This window comes from Myotis lucifugus, unplaced genomic scaffold (genome assembly GCF_000147115.1).
Source record: "Myotis lucifugus unplaced genomic scaffold, Myoluc2.0 scaffold_85, whole genome shotgun sequence".
NCBI classification, from domain to species: Eukaryota; Metazoa; Chordata; class Mammalia; order Chiroptera; family Vespertilionidae; genus Myotis; species Myotis lucifugus.
In genome coordinates this window covers 4,700,355-4,720,998 of record NW_005871133.1, presented here as the reverse complement: position 1 = coordinate 4,720,998, position 20,644 = coordinate 4,700,355, and the positions used below count along the sequence as shown (strand labels likewise).

At 38.3% G+C, this 20,644-nt stretch overlaps 1 protein-coding gene across 1 annotated transcript in view; it reads right to left on the bottom strand.

Annotated features, from left to right (window-relative positions):
• The window catches only part of PCNX1 (pecanex homolog 1), a 156,816-nt gene that overhangs the window by 28,501 nt on the left and 107,671 nt on the right, over window positions 1-20,644 (bottom strand). Inside the window, 7 exon segments of the mRNA XM_014457768.2 lie at window positions 520-735; window positions 2,381-2,439; window positions 6,700-6,829; window positions 8,098-8,206; window positions 10,759-10,936; window positions 13,885-14,026; window positions 18,424-18,574. Of these exon segments, the coding sequence (XP_014313254.2) occupies window positions 520-735; window positions 2,381-2,439; window positions 6,700-6,829; window positions 8,098-8,206; window positions 10,759-10,936; window positions 13,885-14,026; window positions 18,424-18,574 (985 nt within the window).

The following is a 20,644-nucleotide window of genomic DNA, read 5'->3' as shown; positions in this document are numbered from 1 at the left end:
AAAAATTCTTTGGAACTAGACAGGGGTGGTGGTTACACAACATTGTAAATGTACTAAAAGCCACTGATTTGTTCCCTTTAAAATTGATAATCTGATGTTATGTGAATTTCACTCCAATAATAATTTAAAAAAAGCTGTTGAGGACAAAGGCTTGACGTCCCTATGAAAGTAACTTGGTTAACTACTCTCTGCCTCACACAAAAGACCACACTGCCTTCTGTCAGCCATCTAACAGATACAGAGAGCAAGCACAGAACCACAGAAATTCAGCATCACCAGGAAAACAAGTCACTTACACACTAGTGGTACTGCCTTTACATATATAGCATATTGCAATAGTGAGTCTTTTTGCAATATGAAATTTTGGGGGGAAATCTAATAATTACTCTGTAACAACTTTTCTCATTCTACAAGTCCAAAGACTAAGGATCAAACTTAAAATTTTTGATTTGCAATGTAAACACAGAAAACTCAGATACCACAGGAGTACATTATAGAAATAAAAGGTGTCCGTCTTACCTCTGAATTCAAGTCCCCGCAGCTGGAACGTGACCAGCCCGTTGCCGATCTCTATAAGGTGTACTAATGCATTGAGGTAGTCAGAGGCAAGAATGAAACAGTCCCCTGTACTGTAGTTTCCCCACCGTCCTAGGAGCAAATCACCACAGAGACTGTGTTGTAGGGATCTGGTTAAATGTTCATAAAAGATGGAATTCAGATTGTTGTCATCTGATCCTACAAGAAGGGATTTTTTTAAAATGTTAAACTTTACTCTAAAACCACTTTATATGAATATACAAGAGTGTTAAACATATTAAAACTAATTTCCAGTTAGGGTTGTATCTTTATTTTTTGACAAGGACAATAATATTCAAACTCTTACAATTTTTATATAAAAACGAAATACAGAGTAATAGTGAAAGTTTCAGAATTTAGGGTTAGAAGTCACATAGCCTCTCTGAATCTCTGGTCCCCATCCATAAAATGCAGGAATTGGAGTACATGAAATCTAAGGTCGTTCCACCTTTTTAACAGCCCATGATCTTTTCTATCACTGTTCAATTAACCATGCAGGAGAAATAAAAAATTTTTTTTCTAAAAATCAGAACTAGAACAAAAAGACATACTAGTAAAGAAAATGGGTAATTCAAGACTTGAACAAACAAGATAGTTCAAAACAAAGATAAATTATCAGTCAAAATAATTTGTATATTGAGATGGCTAAAACTAATTTTCAATGGAAATAAACTGTATATATAGAAACAGCAGCAAAGAACCTACAAAAGTTTAAGAAAAAAATAGAGTAAAACATTACCCAATAAATGAAATGACCATCTTCAGAAATAACCCATGCAAGGCAATAACCTGTAAATGGATGCCTTTAAACTCAGCCTAACTAAATAATAAAATAATGAAAGGGGAACGCCAGACTCTATCTTCAATAAAATGGTCCGGTATAATGCTCTGTCTGACCACTACAAAGTATGCATACTAATTCATATTAACTCGGGACACGGCCTCTTTGATATGCAAGAATGGCATCATCAGCATCGTGAGAATTCCATGCCCCTTACAAAGATATACTAGAGCTGAGATGGTTGTTTTATCTACCAGAACGTGATAATGACAGCCATTAATATCAATTAATCCAATTTTATAATTATGAATTAATCTGATTATTATAATTTAATTTCTTAAGTAGACAGCATTGCAAGGAATCTTCAAGTCAAATGAATACAAATATTTCAGTCTATTTGGGAGTAATATTTCTTTTAGTAAATTAATTTATTGGATTTCTGTGGCTGGAGAAATGTGATTCACACTTTCTGTGTCAGATTACTAATGGGTGGGCCAACAAGTTTCCCAAACGACAAAACTAAGAACCAGACTTTAGAAACGGTAACACTACCAAGTGGTACTCAATAAGGCCCTGTGTTGAATGGCTATTTAGCCCTCCTACGTGACATCGCTATGTCAATTAAGTAAATGAAGTTAAATTAACATTTACCTAAACATTCAGGGAAGGGGGGAAACAAACATATTAATAAAACACATACTGGTTAGATTACATAGTATTCAAGACAGCTAACCAATTTTACTTTAACCATGTTCTACTTTTTAAACTATGTAAGAATAATCTTTGAATGGCAATTTTATCCCTATCAGTGTTCTTAAAATACATTTCATCAAATAAGAATATCAAAGTTGTAGATACTCTAATTCATGTATATTTTGCTAAAGTAAACAAAATAAAGCAAAAGGTATTTGGTTTAAAATGACCATTTGGAACTCACGCAGGATTCCTAACATGTTGGGGAGTGAAATATATATGTAACAAATTCATTAGACAGGCTTTTTGATTCACAAACAAAGGTGTTACCTGGGTTTCTATCAAGCTGGGAAGCCAATCTGGTATTTGAATGATCCACTCGTTTTGTGCTGAAGATGGCAAAATAAAACATTTTTAGTCATCTTTTTTATATTTAAAAATGCCTACTAAGAAAAAACTATACAATAGTGATGAAATAAATATTACCACTTTATGACTATCTCTGAGAAAAAGCTATGATTAGCATATTGGTAAAACTCTGCAGTAGCACAATAGGTAAGGTGTGTTTTTTTTTTACTCTCCCACATCCATCATACATAAACACCAGTTATTTCCTAACCGTGTGTCACTGAACAGTGTGTAGAGAGACATTGATGAGTTTAATGTAAAAACATCATTGAGCAGGATGAGAAAAAAAAATCCACACTGTATACAGACCTTACAGATGCACAATGCATGAAACATCCTTTGCAAGGGGAAGGTATATCTATTAATGCCCAGTGTTCCTTTTAACAGTGGTTCCCCAAAAGTGGTCCATAGAACCCCGAGCAGGGAACTCAAGACCCTTCCAGGGAATTTTCCAGATCAAAACTATTTTCAAAATAATATTGAGCAATTATTTGTTTCTTTCTCTGTGTTGGCAATTGCACTGATGGTACAGATCAAGGTGGGTAAGACTGTTGGTGCTTTAACATGAATCAAGGTAGGGGCACCAGACTGTACTATTTGTTACTGCCACACAGGCACAAGACAAAATACAATAAATAAAAATTCAACTTCCACTTTAAAATGTCCTTAATGAACAAATATTAATTTTATTAAATTACAAGCCCTTTTTTAACACAGTGTGTGGCACGTATAGCACCTCTGCTGCGTGCTGAGTAGGGTGGGTGTCTCGAGGGAAAGCATTGTGCAGCTGCTGGATTTACAAGCTGCACTGGGTACATTTTCTCACAGGAGACATTTTTACTTGAATGGCTATTGGATTAACTGTGATTATTCAGCTCTGGGTATTTGACAAACATTTCTCAAAAATGAAGACAGTGAGTCTGCCATTTCAAAGAAAACAACTGACAAGGGTATCTGTTGCCAATAATAAGAGCTTTAAGCAAAAATTAGAATTTTTGAAGACTTATATTTACCACCATGAGCTTGATAGTATCTCAATATTCAAATAGTTTTCTTTTGGGATTGGAGGTGATATGAATGAATACGTTTTAAAAAATATTATATAGTGAAATGTGTCAAGATTCGAAAGCTCTGCATTACTCAGTGAACCCATATTTCCTAAGTGATCAATAAAAGATGTTATAAGATTATATGTAGGTAAAAAGATCCATCCAAAGTGTTAGACTTATCAGTGGATTATTATGTAACACAGTTCCAGAAATTCATGGATATGGTTTTAGATTCCACATTTTAACTTATCTTTAGGAAACAAACCATTTGTTGACTTTTACTGAAAGATCAAAGAATATCCACAGTTGACTAAAAAGGCAATCAAAACATTTCTTTCTTTTCCAACTATGTCTGTGAGGCCAGATATTCTTCATACTGGTATACTTCAACCAAAACAGTACATGGCAACAACAGACTGAATGCAGCAGCAGATAAGAGAATCAAGCTTTTTTTTTTTTTTTTTAATCCTCATGGAGGATATTTTTTCCATTGAGTTTCAGAAAGAGTGGAAGGGAGAGAAACACCGATGTGAAACAGACACATTGATTGGTTGCCTTCCGCATGCTCCCGGCCTGCAACCGAGGTACGTGCCCCTGATTGGAATCAAACCTGGGACCCTTTGGTCTGCTGGCCCACACTCTATCCACTGAGCCAAACCGGCCAGGACTTGAGCTTTCTTTTATTAAGCCAGACATTAAAGAGATTTATAAAACAATGACACTTCTCACTGATTTTTTGGTGGGATGGAAAATTTAGTTACTTTTATTTCAAAAATTATTTTTGTTTATTTGTAATGGGTTTATTTTTGTTTATTTGTAATGGGTTTATTGTTGCTATTTTTAAAATAATAAACATTTAAATATAAGTTTTCTAATACAGTAAATATTGGTAGATAAAACCCATAGCAACAAAAACTCTGGAGACTTTCAATAACTTTTGGTTGTTGTTAATCCTCACCTGAGGATATTTTTTCCATTGCTTTTCAGAGAGAGCGAAAGGGAGGGAAGGGGGGAGAGAAATATCAATGTAAGAGAGACTCATGGCTGGCTGCCTCCTGCACCCACCCCAACTTGGGGCGGGGAGCAAACATGAAACCCAGATAAGTTCCCTTGACTGGGAATCAAACTGTGCATGGCCCATGCTTTAACTGCAGAGCAACACTGTCCAGGGCTCCAATAACTTTTAAGAATGTAAAAAGGTTCTGAGACCAGACAGGTTAAGAACTGTGGCCACAGATATAATTTGGGGCTAAATTTAAGTTGTCTCAGAAGAACAGAATATTAATAACACTAAAATTCATCAAAAGGGAAAACACCATGTGTGGTTTTTAGATAAAAAGACCAGAGCGAAAGTTTCAAATCCATAAGCTAGTTCATTGTTTAAATGGTAACTACCATTTTCACCTATATATGCCAACATGTGAAAGAGTAGGAAAAAAGCAGTCATGGAGCTGGCCAGTAGAATTACAAAGCAGTGTAAGCCTTTTCTGAATCAATGTTAATACATATAAAATGTTAAAGCTCCATGACTCCGTAAGTTTCCTTACAGATAGTCTTTCTTAACTTAAGAGAAAAAAAAAGAAATTTGGAGAGATTACATAAAAGGATAATTTTAAGGCATTAGGTTAAACAGCCCGAGGAACTAAGCCTAAATGGAGAAAACTTCATGTACAAAATGGTCACTGAAAACTTATCTTAGTGAAAAAAACAGAATCTATATATATAAAAGCCTAAGCAACCATTTGCCCAGTAGCTATGACGCACAATGACCACAAGGGGGCAGGTGCTCCAACCTGTAGAGGAGGGAGCCCGATTCCTCTCAGAATCGGCCATGGGTTAGGTTGCTGCTGGGGGACTGTCAGCCCCGAATCTGCTTCACCTGCACGCCCTCTCGAAATCTAGGATCCCTCCAGGGAGGTCAGAGAGCCGGTTTCAGCCCAATCCCCACAGGCTAAGTCGAGGGACCCCACTGGTGCACAAATCCATGCACCGGGCCTCTAACTAACCTATAAAAAAAATTAGCTCTAATAATAGCTATTTCTAAGAAAAATGTGAAATACCTAATTATCCTATATAAAACCCTAATATGCAAATCAACTGAAAAGCAGAACAACCGGTGGAATGACCAGTCACTATGACGCACACTGACCACCAGGGGGCGAACACTCAATGCAGGAGCTGCCCCTGATAAGCCCCCGAGAGGGAGGCAACTGGCAGCGGTGGCGGCGGGGGGCGGGGGCGGGGCCGGCAAGCGAGCAGCGCCAGCCGCCAGCCGCCAGCCAAGGCAGTGCCAGCAGGGGCCCTCGGATCACCCCGCCCACCGGTCACCCCACAGATCAGCCCTGATCACCAGCCAGACCTAGGGACCCTACCCTATATATTGGGAACAGTTCTTAGATTTAAAAATTAAAACCTGGCAAAGCTACTCTAACACTGAAAAAACAGGATGATGCAGCAATGACATACATGGACTCTGGCTTGCACATTTTGTGGTCAGCCCTGATTCTGACACTTATAACTGTGTGACAAAGCCAATTACTTAACTTCTCTCTGCTTCAGTTTTTCTACACATAAGATGGGGAAAATGGAACTACTGCCTCAGAAAGATCATGTTAAGTACTACTTTTTATTATCAGGCCAAAAAAATGTAGCTGCCCATACAACAGTAAGACACCTATCACCTGTAGGAAAAGTATAGTCAATGGTGCATGTAGTGTCCCGGATTGCGAGAGGGCACAGGAGAGGCTGAAGGACTGCCCCCCTCCTGTGCCCGAATTTCATGCACCAGGCCTCTAGTGACTGTTATAATGATGTAACACTATATAGTATAAAACTTCAGAGTATTATTAACATGGAACAATTCTAAGAAATAGTATTAAAAGAAAAAAGAGAAAAATCAGTATATCCAACTAAAATTATGTTTTAAAATCTTATAAATATATTAACCAATGTAACCCCAATAAAAGTAATTTAAAAATCTTATAAATAGAAAAAAAGGTTGAGAAATAAGGAGTAATTATTCTCTGACTCTTCTAATTTACATAATTTTGAAACTTTTAGAAGTATTTATAAAATTTTAGCAAAGTAATTTAACACAAAAAATTAACAATCCTGGTTTACGTATAATTATGCTGTCAATTATTTTCTAATAAAAAACATAAAATTGGCTTTAAAATGCTTTATTTTACTCACTTATAGTCTCTCTCCCAGAATTTCACAGGTCGAACATATGAAGTGATGAATATTGCACTTCCCAGGAAGGGGTTCAGTGGTGTGGAAAAGAAGGCTGATACAGCAGCCTGAACAAACAACATGGCTGAATCTATGGGAAAATTGGTTAAGGACCTTAACATCCATCTGAGTGCACACACAAACAATACACACACACACACACACACACACATCTCACAAACATGCTGCAATTATAGCAATTAGAAAAATGATGTTCATGAGAGGAATACAGGAAAGGGTGCCACTGGACAGCACATGGGTAGAAGTAGAAAGACACAGCGTGATGAAAGGCACGATGCTCGGAAGGGAGCTAAATAAATATCTGCTAACAGGTATTAGATAAAAGCCCATATGTCACTTCTGGGTAGAGATATTTGGATTTAATTTTCCAGAGGGTAAAACTAAACTTTACAGATACCCCCCCCCCCCCAAAAAAAATCTACATTCCAAAATCTACGTGGTTCACTAAACATTACTTTTATTTAGAAAGTACTTTTAAGAAATGATGAGAATAGAAGATTTTAGACATACGATTATAAAAAATGTTTTGTATCTTCATTCAAAAAATATTTCTAAACACATTTTGTATTTATTGAAAATTCATGATAGATCAGGATAATCTAAGAGAATTATGTAATGTCTAATCATGGGGGTGTACACCTGAAACTAATATAATATAGTATGTCAAGTGTAATTGAAAAATTAAAAAATGACTTTAAAAAATGCTTGGACTTTAATAGTCATATATATAAACATAATTTTTTAAATCAGCATTATCCTATATAATAAAAGGGTAATACGCAAATTGACCGAACAGCTGAACAACTGGTCGCTATGACACACACTGACCACCAAGGGGCAGACACTCAACACAGGAGCTGCTTCCTGGTGGTCAGTGCACTCCCACAGGGGGAGTGCCGCTCAGCCAGAAGCTGGGCTCACGGCTGGCGAGTGCAGTGGTGGTGGTGGGAGCCTCTCCCGCTTCCACGGCAGCTCTAAGGATGTCCGACCGACGGCTGGGGAACAGGCCTAAGCCGTCAGCCCTAAGCGGGCTCCCGAACTGCAAGAGGGCGCAGGCTGGGCTGAGGGAACCCCCTGAGTGCACAAATTTTGTGCACTGGGCCTCTAGTTTAATTATAAGACCGTAATACTTTTCTCATGTCCAGATGATCTGTGGGGCACAGATGTTAATACAAGTTAAACAATCAGTATAGATGTGGACTCAGGGAATAGCGAGTTTTTGATAGTTTACTACATGGTAACCTATATTTTACGCCAGTGAAAGGTTATCCCTACAAACCAACATTTCCATCAAGGATATGACTGCCCTTTCTTATAAAACTTTTATGAGAAGGATACGGGGCACTGCAAAGGGCTGAGCAAAAGCATGGAAAGCAGAACCCCATGTAATTTGCCATGGGGCAATGTAAGTGTACACAAACTGCAGTTTATAAAGGAGCTCCCAAAGCTGTGGAAGGATAAAGAAAGAAGCAATCAGTAAAAAACATTGGATACTTGAAAAACAAAATAAAACACCTCTAAAATGTTGTCTACCTAGTAGGAAAATGGTATTGACATTATTTGCCATTTGCATAAAAAAAGATATATCAACTTCTAAGACATTATATATTTTTAAGTAAAGACAGCTAGCTGATTTATGAATTATGTTCCATCTGTTTAAAAAATTCTATGTCCTCTATTGGCTATTGACTACTACAACAAGCAAAACAAAAGGTAGAAAATCCAGATGTCTGTAAAGCTAAGTAATGCATATATATTTTGATTCTAAGATATTTCCCTCGAATTTTAGTGCTCTGCAAACTGGGTGTGTTTTAAATGCAATGTCCAAAGAAATCTAAAAGTAGCCAGGCAGGGGATAAAGTTGTAATACAGTGTCACTGCCTGTTTGCCTCAGAATTTACATGTATATTAAGCATCTGCATGAAATCTCAATTGTTATTGTCAATGGAAACACAATATACTTTTAAATCTTATTTAAATTAGGGTCTGTTTTGTTGTTTAACATGTCTTCAACAATGAAACAAAATTAGTATACATGCCCAAGATTGCCTCTGCATGCTAGGCAGTGCAAGGCCCAATTCTCCAAACAGATCACAGAATCTTAAAAGCAAGAGGTTCTGACTCACTCGGTGCCATGATTCATGCACCTATTTAAATCGTTTAGCTGATTTACAATGAACCTGTTTAACTTCCAATTTAAAAAAGAAATAACAACTTCAACCAATTAGAAAATGCAGATGAACCCTTGCATTCTTTGTCATGGCCCCAAACTATGCTGGTGATTTTTGGTACTAATGTGTTCAGGATGACAGGAAGTAAAAGCGGGATGTATATTATCAAGATGCCATTATAACTGCTTAAAAGCAATGATTCAGAAAATTGTCCAGAGTCTAGATGTGAAAGGGACTGTACTCCAATTTTGACTGTAATATTGAAGAAAAAATAATATACAATTACACGGAGAAGTAGTTAGTGGGTAAAAATATTTTTGTATATATTCAGACAATTTTTTCTTAAAAGGCTATTAAATCAATAGTGCATTTTACAATGGTATCTTAAAAAAATCTACCTAAAGAGAACCCTTGACTATTACTTGCTTATTACAGCTAGTAAGTTCTATTAAGTAGCCATATAAAATGTAAACTTCTAAGAACAAATCTTTCTCTGAACAGGGTATGCTCTCAAAAACAATTTGCTTAACAGATGAAAGCATTAAGAAGATCCAAACTTATACAAGTAAGTGCAGTGACTCTATTTCAAGGATTGTTTAGTTTATATTTTACTACAATTTTCACTTTTTTCCAAACCAATATAAAAAGATGCAATACAATTTCCAATCTAAATATTCAAATTTGTGAGCCACCACATGCTTCTTTATACAAACAATTCTCTGATTAACTTTCTGGCTTCCTCCTTTGGTTAACCATGCTCACTAGAAGAGGAAATAAATAATAAAAATGCATACAAATTAGCGATTGAGCAAATATAATATTGCAATATTTTAGAAGTTAATTAGCTTAATATTTAGCATAATATTTTGAAACTGATCATCACTAAAACCTTGTTCAGATTAATGGTTTCCAATTTGTACTGTTCCCATCCTAGGTCAGATCTCTATCACATCTAAATTACTGTCACAATCTCTTAAGCTGTTCTCCATACCTTCAGGTTCTCTCTTCCCCAATTCATCCCAAATGTGGCTGACCAGGCTAACTTTCCTAAAATTGGGCTTTCATTGTGTTTTGTAGCTGCTCATATGCTTCAGCTCTGTTACCTATCAAATGGGATAATATATGTCAAAGTCCTTTGCATGTGGTCAGCGTTAACATGAAATCTAAGCTCTATTTACCTTACAAATAACCTGACTGCACAACCGACTTCATTTAGAAAGGTAGTGTGGTTCAGCAAAAAGGTCCTTGGAATGGTAAGGCAGAAGAGCCAGACTTTACCATCTCATTCGTAAAAGGACTAAAAGCACCTCTCTTATGGTGGATACCATATTTTAGAACCATTTTGTAAACTTCAAAGCATTCTGCAATTGTCCCTATCAAACTAATTTCTGACTGCTCCCACATGGCCTGACTGCTCTGGGTACCTACCATCTTCAATCAGCTTTCAGGTTATTTTCTCTCTCCATCTATCTCCAGCCCACAGCCCAGTTCAACTGTTACCATGCCTATTTCTGAAATTATCCCCAAACTACACCCCCCTTTTGGAAGACCCTATATATTTAAATATATATACTTATTGGTGTTTTTCTAATGGTTCCATATAACTTAATCTTATCTTCTTCGCTATTACAAGAAGTATGTCTTATGGATCACAATGACTAGCATTATTTAGGGATTCTAATATGCTCCAAATAACTGGTTAAATGAAGAAAAATGTTACTTAAAAGATAATGTCATGAATGAAATGCAAGGATAATACTCACTAAATAGTGTATGACTTGGGGAGGTGCTTTTTACAGAGAGGGATATTCCTCTAGTGATGAATTACCTTGTTGAAGAGTATGGACATGAAGAACAGATCCAATAGCATGGTCTCTGAAAACGCTTCATAGTCAATTTTGAAAAAGAGCACAGTGAAGACAACTGTGACATACTGATACGTAGGGCTGCTAAAGGAGGATCGGAGCAACTTCAGACCAGCAATGGTGATCATTAAAGCACCTAGTCTAGAATAAAAAGACAGCACAACTCATCAACTAATGACTGAAAACTAGAGAAAACCTACTAACTTCAGAAAAACCACCATTTTATTTACTTAGCTTACAATATATATATTGTAATATATATATATTACATATATATATTACAAATTTAAACTTCTAAAAATAATTTATATAGCTAAGCAAATCACATCCAAAAATAAACTACCATAATATTCCCTTTTAATAATATGTATTATGACTTTTATCCTTTTATAAATCAGTTTAAGAAACAAGTTAACAGTATTATAATTCCGACATTTGGTTTTCCAGTCTCTCGACATTTCTATTGCTTTAACATTAATAGCATTTAGCACATAAAAAAACATATTAACACTTACCCAATAACATATACCTAGTCTAATGGGTAAGCCAACTACACAGGGTGGGGCAAACATAGGTTCACAATCGTTCATATGGAAAAAATACAATAATTCTATATAATAAAAGGCTAATATGCAAATTGTCCCATCGGGAGTTCAATCACTCACTATGATGTGCAGTGAGGAACAGAGCGGGGGACCAGCAGCAGCAGCAGCGGCAGGGCACCGAGGGAGCGAGGGAAGGAGGAGGCAGGGAGGCAGGAAACCTGATGAGCCCTGATTGCCAGCCAGGCCTAGGAACCCTACCTGTGCACAAATTTCGTGCACTGGGCCTCTAGTTACTAAATAATAATACAAAAATAAACTGTGTTTCACATATAACAACTATAAATCCATTTTTGCCCCACCCTGCAAAAATAACCATTTCCCAAACTTACCATCTAATGTTAAAGAATAACCTTATTTAATAAGTATCCTCTCATCAAGTACCAATCAACAATAAGATGTCTGGAGTAGTGAAATGCCAAGAGCAAAAGCAAATGTTCAGAAAAGGAAAGTCAAAGACAAAATTTCACCTGGATTTTATTTTTAATACTAGAGGCCCAGTGCACAAAAACTTGTGCACTCGGGGGGTGTCCCTCAGCCCGGCATGTGCCCATTTGCAGTCCAGGACCCCTTGAGGGATGTCCACCTGTCGACTTAGGCCCACTCCCCGGGGGATCAGGCCTAAGCTTGCAGTCAGACATCCTTCTGGCATCCAGGGAGCCCTCGGGGGATGTCCGACTAAAGGCTTAGGCCCCTAAAGGATTGGGTCTAAACCGTTAGTAGGACATTCTTAGTGCTGCCACAGAGGTGGGAGAGGCTCCTGCCACCTCTGCGCTGGCCAACCATGAGCCAGCTTCTGGCTGAGGGGCACTCCCCATATGGAAGTGCACTGACTACCAGGGGGCAGCTCCTGCATTGAGCATCTGCCCCCTGGTGGCCAGTGTGCATCATAGCAACTGGTCATTCTGCCGTTCAGTCAATTTGCCTATTAGCCTTTTATTATTATTATATAGGATGTTCCTATTTCCCCCCTCTTGCCCCCTCTACCCAGCTCTTGCCCCCCACTTCTCTCTGGCCATCACCATACTGTTGTCTGTGTCCATGAGTTGTGCATATATTTTCTTTGGCTAATCCCTTCTTTAAATTCACTTCTTTAAATTTTTATTTTCAGATAAGTGCTTATAACTGCACTATTATATATTTTCTATTATATCATTTAGAATTAAGATATCTTTTAATTGAACCCTTGTAAATTTTAGCACAATTTAATAAATTATGCTAGAAGCAATTAGGAGATTTTTCATGTAATGCAGATACATTTCAATTAATATTTTATTAATTTTTAATTTTTTAATATTTTAATTTGAAATAATCTCATACATGTAAAAAAAAACTATAAAATACTACAGCATATTATATGTACCCATCACCCAATTTCTTAGGTGTTAATAATTTAAACATAACCATTATACAGCTAACAAAATTTGGAATATATTTTTCTTATAATCTCTTAAATGTTACTTAATCCATTTACTTTGTTTTTCTTAATCTTCACCCAAGGATATTTTTCCATTGAATTTTAGAAAGAGTGAAGGGAAAGGGAGAGACACATTGATTGGTTGCCTCATGCACATGCTCTGATAGGGACTGGGGATCAAGCCAGCAACTGAGGTACATGCCCTTGACTGGAATCGAACCTGGGACCCTTCAGTCCACGGGCTAATGCTCTATCCACTGAGAAAAACAGGCTGCAGCTTAATTCATTTACTTTTAATCTATATGTGTCTTTATATTTAAAGTGGGTTTTGTTTTTGATTCACCCTCATAATCTGTCTTTTAATTGGTGCATTTATGCCACTGACTTTCAGAGTGCTCACTGATAGAGTTACTGCCATATCAGGTGGCTTCTGGGGCTTCTGGGGCCGGCCAGCGGCCCAGGATCGGATCCATCACGGGCGGCAGGCAGGCGGCTTCTGGGGCTTCGGGGCCCGCCTGCGGACTGGGATCGGATCCGATCACGGGTGGCAGGCAGGCGGTTTCTGGGGTCGTACACGGGGGCCTTCATGGTGGCTTGCACTCACGCTGTCCCGAGCTGCCTGCAGTATGCAAATTAGCCGCCATCTTTGTTGGCGGTTAATTTGCATATCGTGCTGATTAGCCCATGGGAGGCGCAGCGAAGGTACGGTCAATTATCATGTTTGTCTATTATTAGATAGGCTATTTTTATTGATATCAGAGAGGCAGGGAGAGGGATAGAGAGATAGAAACATCAATAATGAGAGAAAATCACTGATTGGCTGCACGCCCATACTAGGGATCAAGCCCGCAACCCGGCCATGTGCCCTTGGCTGGAATGGAAGCTGGGACCCTTCAGTCTGCAGGCTGATGCTCTATCCACTGAACCAGTTAGGGTTCACTTGTATTTTATTTCACAGTGTCTTGCACCAAAAAGACCCTCGATTACTTGTAACTTGATGAATAACTTTAAGACAGTGCTTCTGACTGCCCCCGGTAGTTCAACTTAGATTAAAGGAGTATTATACTTACTCTGTATCCAGTTTTTTTGGACTAGCAATTGTCTCTGCACTGCTACTCAGTTCATTAAGAACAATCAATGGATAGATGATATTCTTCTCCATAAAAAGAAGCCACACATGAAGTTTCTCAAACCACATTACAGTAGCTGCATCTAATAAGGAAATATAAGTCAAGATCACATCATCTAGTGTATAAAAGCAATGGGATGAGAAAAGAAAATCTTACAACTCGAATTCAGCTCTACTATAAATAATGTAAGAAATCCAGTACTTCAATCGTCAACTTCTATGACTACTGAAACACATCCAACTTTGCAACTTATATGTGACTTAAATATAGATGAGATTTATTTTAAACTTTAATTCTTAAAACTCTTTCTCACTTATGCCAATAACTTTTGGAAAAAAGTTACTGAAGATTATTAGACTGCCCCTTTGTTTTTAAAATCCTAGACATACCTCCTAAGATATATATCTCAGAAGAGATATGAAAGTACGATATGTTTTTGGTTCACATATTTCGTACAAGTCACTTTCATTGTCATTACTTTAATATAATTTCATTGGACAAAGTATCTAGAACAGCGGTTCTCAACCCGTGAGTCGCGACCCCTTTGGGGGTCAAACGACCCTTTCACAGGGGTCGCCTAAGACCATCGGAAAACACATATATAATTACATATTGTTTTTGTGATTAATCACTATGCTTTAATTATGTTCAATTTGTAACAATGAAATTGGGGGTCACCACAACATGAGGAACTGTATTAAAGGGTCGTGGCATTAGGAAGGTTGAGAACCACTGATCTAGGATAAACTGAAAGATTTAAAATAAGGTTCTCTGCTATATGAAAACAATGTCACCAGGCTTTAGGAAGTTCTCAAATGAATATTTTTCCTTCAGCCGCTAAAATCAGTAGAAGGGGGAAGTCAACTTTGCTAATACTTAGTACTTTCAATAAGTCAAAAATGTTATGTTGATTCAAAATTTGTAAAAATTTAGACTAAATGTTTAGTTAAGATGAAAATGAAAAACAATATGATCAATGATTTACTCTAATGAAAATTGCTGTTTAAAACAAACCAGATATACTTATGAAAGCAATACTGATAGTTCATCGAAAAAAAATACATCATTCTGAGTTATTTTCTTTAAATTAAATCTTTATTGTTCAGATTATTACATTTGTTCCTCTCCCCCCCCCCCCATAGCTCCCCTCCACCCGGTTTCAACCCCACCCTCTGCCCTTACCCCCGCAACACTGTCCTCATCCATAGGTGTACGATTTTTGTCCAGTCTCCTCCCGCACCCCCCACACCCCTTTCCCCTACGAGAATAGTCAGTCCATTCCCTTTCTATGTCCCTGATTTTATTATAATCACCAGTTCATACTGTTCATCAGATTATTTATTCACTTGATTTTTAGATTCACTTGTTGATAGATGTGTATTTGTTGTTCATAATTTGTATCTTTACCTTTTTCTTCTTCTTCCTCTTCTTAAAGGATACCTTTCAGCATTTCATATAATACTGGTTTGGTGGTGATGAACTCCTTTAGCTTTTTCTTATCTGTGAAGCTCTTTATCTGACCTTCAATTCTGAATGATAGCTTTGCTGGGTAAAGTAATCTTGGTTGTAGGTTCTTGGTATTCATCACTTTGAATATTTCTTGCCACTCCCTTCGGACCTGCAAAGTTTCTGTTGAGAAATCAGCTGACAGTCGTATGGGTACTCCCTTGTAGGTAACTGACTGTCTTTCTCTTGCTGCTTTTAAGAGTCTCTCTTTGTCTTTTGCTCTTGGCATTTTAATTATGATGTGTCTTGGTGTGGTCCTCTTTGGATTCCTTTTGTTTCGGGTTCAGTGCGCTTCCTGGACTTGTAAGTCTATTTCTTTCAGCAGGTAGGGGAAGTTTTCTGTCATTATTTCTTCAAATAGGTTTTCAATATCTTGCTCTCTCTCTTCTTCTGGCACCCCCATAATTCGAATGTTGGTACGCTTGAAGTTGTCCCAGAGGCTCCTTACACTATCTTCATATTTTTGGATTCTTTTTTCTTTCTTTTTTTCCAGTTGGGTGTTTTTTTGCTTCTTCATATTTCAAATCTTTGACTTGATTCTTGCGATCCTCTAGTCTGCTGTTGGATCCCTGTATAATAATCTTTATTTCAGTCAGTGTATGCTTAATTTCTAGTTGGTCCTTTTTCATATCCTCGAGGGTCTCACTAGATTTCTTAAGGGTCTCACTAAATTTATCGGCGGTTTCTAGAAAATTCTTGAAAAACCTTAAAAGTGTGGTTTTGAACTCTATATCCAGTAGTTTGCTTTCCTCCATTTCTGTCATTTGTGACCTGTTTCTTTGGCTCCGCATTTTTTATGCTTCCCTGTGTTGATAGAGTGGTTTTCTGTGCTAGGTGTCCTATAGGGCCCAGTGGCTAAGCCTCTCCAATTACCTGAGGTAGACACTCTTGATGCACCCCTTTGTGGGCTGTGTGCACAGTCTTGATGTAGTTAAGCCTTGATTGTTGTAGGTATCACTGGGAGGAATTGACCTCCAGGCCAATTGGCTGTGAGAATCAGCTGTGTCTACAGTGGGAGAACTTCAGTGCTGGAGACACCCTTATGGGGCAAGACTTGCTTCAGTGGGCTTTGGTGTTCCCTGAGTATGCCCCCTGAGTGTGTCCCTTATGGATCTGAGGAATTGTAATCTGGATGGTCCCACTCTGACCAGTGGGTACACTGGCTCTTGGATCTCTAAGGAGGTGCTAATTTGGCCTCTGTCTGAGGCTACCCAGCAGGATCTATGGAGAGATCTGCAGATTCCTCTTCTTTGTTTGGAGTTTGGAGGTGCCCAGATGAGGCCCAGCTGTGAAGCAATGCAAGCTGCTGTGGGGCCTTAGGCCTTCTTTTGGAAGTTCTGGGTCTCTCTGACCCAGCTGCAGTTTGTTACGTAATTTTCAGATTGCAAAGGGCCAGGCCTTTCATATGCAAAAGCCTCTGTGCACAGCTTGGGTGGGGCGGGGTCTCAGGGAATCAACAGGGCGGAGCAAACAGCTATGGCAGATCCTCAGTCCTACCCTAAGAGGCCCTGGGTCTCAGTGTCCCGGTAATTGCTGCAAGCACCTCTGAGAGAAAGCCGCCCTCGAGTTCTGACCGATGCCAGACAGTCCAGTTTCTCCCGGTATGAGTCTGGGTCCCCAGAGACTCACCCGGAACTGGAGTTCAGAGCAGTTGGGAGCTTGAGACTCCCTCCCGATTGAAAAAGACAACCGTGTCCTCAGTTGCCAGCCCTTTCCACGTGCACCTCCGTACCTCTGCACTTTACTTCGGCACCTCCTCTGAGTCTCAGTGTGCTTTTCTCTTTCCTTCTAGTTGTAGAATTTCCACTCAGCCAGCCTTCCTGTGTTTCTGGATGATGTCAGTTTTGTCTTTTAGTTATATTTTTGAAGTGGTTTTGCGAGGCAGCAATTTCTGGTGTTTACCTATGCTGCCATCTTGGTTTTTTTCCCTGAGTTATTTTTTTGATGGTAAGAATGGACCAGTACAGATTCTTATACAATTTTATGTCATTTTCCCTTATTAAAAAAGTACACATTTTGTAAAAGGTCTGTAGTGTTATCACTGCAACCTGCACACTAGCGTTTATTTCATTCTCTCTCCAGGATCAAACTGGTGATCAAGATTACATAATGCTCAATTTTGGTAAAGGCCTAGGAAATTTGCTTTGAGAATGTAAAGTCAAGATTGGTATAGAAAGCTTTCAGTTCTCGAAGGAAGATAACTTCTTCAAACAGCTGAAGAATTTCCTCTCTATAGTAATTTACAAACTGAAAAAAAGTTTGAGAAAAAGGATTGGCCTATTTAATTACTAGAGTGTAATTAACGACAGAAGTATGAATGTTTGTTATTTCTCTAAATTACAGGTCATGCATGGGGCCAACAGGACTGTGTATTTAAGACACAGAAGAAAAGTCAGGGTGTCAAGTGGCAAGCACGAACCCTGCCTCGTGGACTGGCCTTCCACCTCTTTTTGAGTCATTTTATACTTTATCTGAAATCAGAATGAATAATAGCAACTACAAATGTTTTAACTTCTTTTCTCCTAATCAACTTTTTTATACCCCTCTGTGGTAGGACATAGTGCCTCTGGTGGAAGCAGAAACAAAGACCTTTCTATTTCCCCTAAGCTTTGAGTTAACATATTTCAAATAGAAGCCTTAAAGCAGATTGTGTTGCCCCACATGGCCAGGAAAATTAAAGGAAAGGGTAGGGACTGGAAAGAGAAGTCACAGACATACACAGAGGGTGCATCAATGATGTCTGTGAAGAACAATTTAGAGAAGAAAGAAGGAAATTTTATTTTGTGGAAAGTTGGCTTTGTAGCACTGATATTTATACTTAACTAAAATAAAAGCATCCTACAAAAAGTTTGACTCATTACAGCTTCAAACCTAAATATAAGAAACACAGCCAAAGTGTTACTTGATGATACTATTTAACAGAAAAGAGGAAACCAAGAGAATTAAAAAGAAGGGTGTTACTGAAATACTCACTTTGAACTTCATATTGGTTGTACTCCACTGTCTTCAGCAGAGGGTGAGAGAAACAGTGCCACGGTAGCTGTTTTCTAACTTGAGGCAGCACGTAATGGGTTACAAAACCCACGAAGCCAACCAGTGCATACAACACATACTTGAGAGCAGGCTAAAAGAATATGGTGAAGAAAATAAAAAGTGATTTTGAGACCCACAGGAGAACTTCCCATTTGTCAGTTCAACTTTCCATTTGATAATGAAGAACAGCAAAGTCAATTTTAGAATCTAAGATTTAAACATTTGTCTACAGTTAATATTTTTATATCATGTAGTTTTTCCAATTAAGTCAGCTATGAAAGTCAGTGGCTGTTTATGTATTACAAATATTTTAAATGTGTTCATTACTTTCTTTGGCATCACACTATCATATAAAGAGAGGAAGGCCTGGAGTGTACTGCTCGCTATTCTAAGAATGGTCTATGTGACTTGCAGAACATGGATTGATTACATTGTTTTAATTAGCAGAGATGAAGGACACGAGCTAAATAAAACTGTAAGTCTGAGTAACAAGCAGACTAGGATGAAAAAAAAGAACCTTTTTTGTGCCTTGACGTGGTGCATCATTAGAAGACAGTTGTTATGTATGACTAAATTCACAAAAGAGGAAATCAAGTACATCACCTAAATGTTCAAACTGAAGTCACATATTTAGAAACTCTAGAACCTCTTGGACATGAAGAGCCCTCCATCTGAGCCCTGAAACCCACTAGACCTGACTCGGCTTGTGGTGTTGAAGAATGAGTAGTTCAAATTGGAAGAAAAGAAAAACAGACCAAAATGTTAAATAAAATTAAATAATATAACCTTTGCTTCTGGCCAAACAGAGTAATAGAGATTTACTCTCCCACATGACACAACCAAAACAGAATAAAATATATGAACCAAATGGTCTGCAATACACTAGACCTAAGGAAATAAACAGTAAACCCGCAGAGAAAGGAAAGAGATGAGTCAGTGTCAGGGTTGCCCCAGTTTACTGCCTTGAGGGAGTTTCCTGGTTGCAGTGCAGGGAGGGAACCCACACAAAGCCTGGTACCCCGAAATGATAGAATGAAATTGGGAGCCTGGAGAGACTAAGACAGCTAGAGGTCACCACAACAGAGTGCGCACAAGAGAGAAAAATGTGAACATCTGCAGAGGTCCCCTTGAGTATTCAGGGGAATGAGCACAAGTGTGTGAGGAAACTCCATGAGAGCAGGGAAAGAATCAGAGGAAAGGGCTAGAGAGAACAGCACCCAGCACTCACACAGGGCCAGGAACTGCCTGTTCCCACAGCCAGACTGGAAAAGCTCTGGGTCCTCAGGACACTGGGCAGAGAGTCAAAGGGGTGCTGCCTCGGGGAGAGGGAGATTAGCTCTACACTAAAACCAACCCTGGTTTCACTTAACAAATCTTAACATATTGCGGACGGATCGCAGGAATTCTCGCTTCATAGTACACAGTATTTTACAAAGTATCATACTTTAAAAAGATATTAGCTTGTAAGAACATGTAATAAATGACTTCAAAATGCAATGAGTTTTTAATTTTAAAGTGTGCCTTTAACATTTATGTAAAATATTTTTGTACTCGTTCAATACAAACTTATCTGGCCACTGGGTAAAGCTAGCAATGTGTTAAAAGCAAGGGCTGAAAGGATCAAACTGTTAATAAGTAACTTAACTGCCGAAAAACAAAATTCAAGAAAAGTTCTAGAATATAAAAATATACAATACCAACAAGGTAAATTTTATAAAGCTTGGCATCCAATAAAACATTACCAAACATGCAAAGAATCAGAAAACTATGGCCCATGAAGGGAAAAAAATTAATTACAGGCAGTCCTCGGGTTACATCAGCCTCGACATACATCATTTTGTGGTTACATCGCCATCTCCCATTTACAGTATTTATAAAAAAAAAAAAAAAAAAAGTTCCGTCATTTTGACGTATGTACATATGTGCTTTATGTTTTTTATTATTTATTTACTAGTGGCCCGGTGCATGAAATTCGTGCGGGGGGGGGGGGGGGGGGGGGGGAGGGGTTCCTTCAGCCGGGCTGGACCCTCTCCAAATTTGGAACCCCCCAAGGGGGGCCCCCTGGCCGTTTTTAGGGATCAGGCCTAAAACAGAAATGGAAAATCCCTTTTGCAATCCGGGGATGGGGGGTCCCAAACGGTTACCTGGCTGGCTGGCTGCC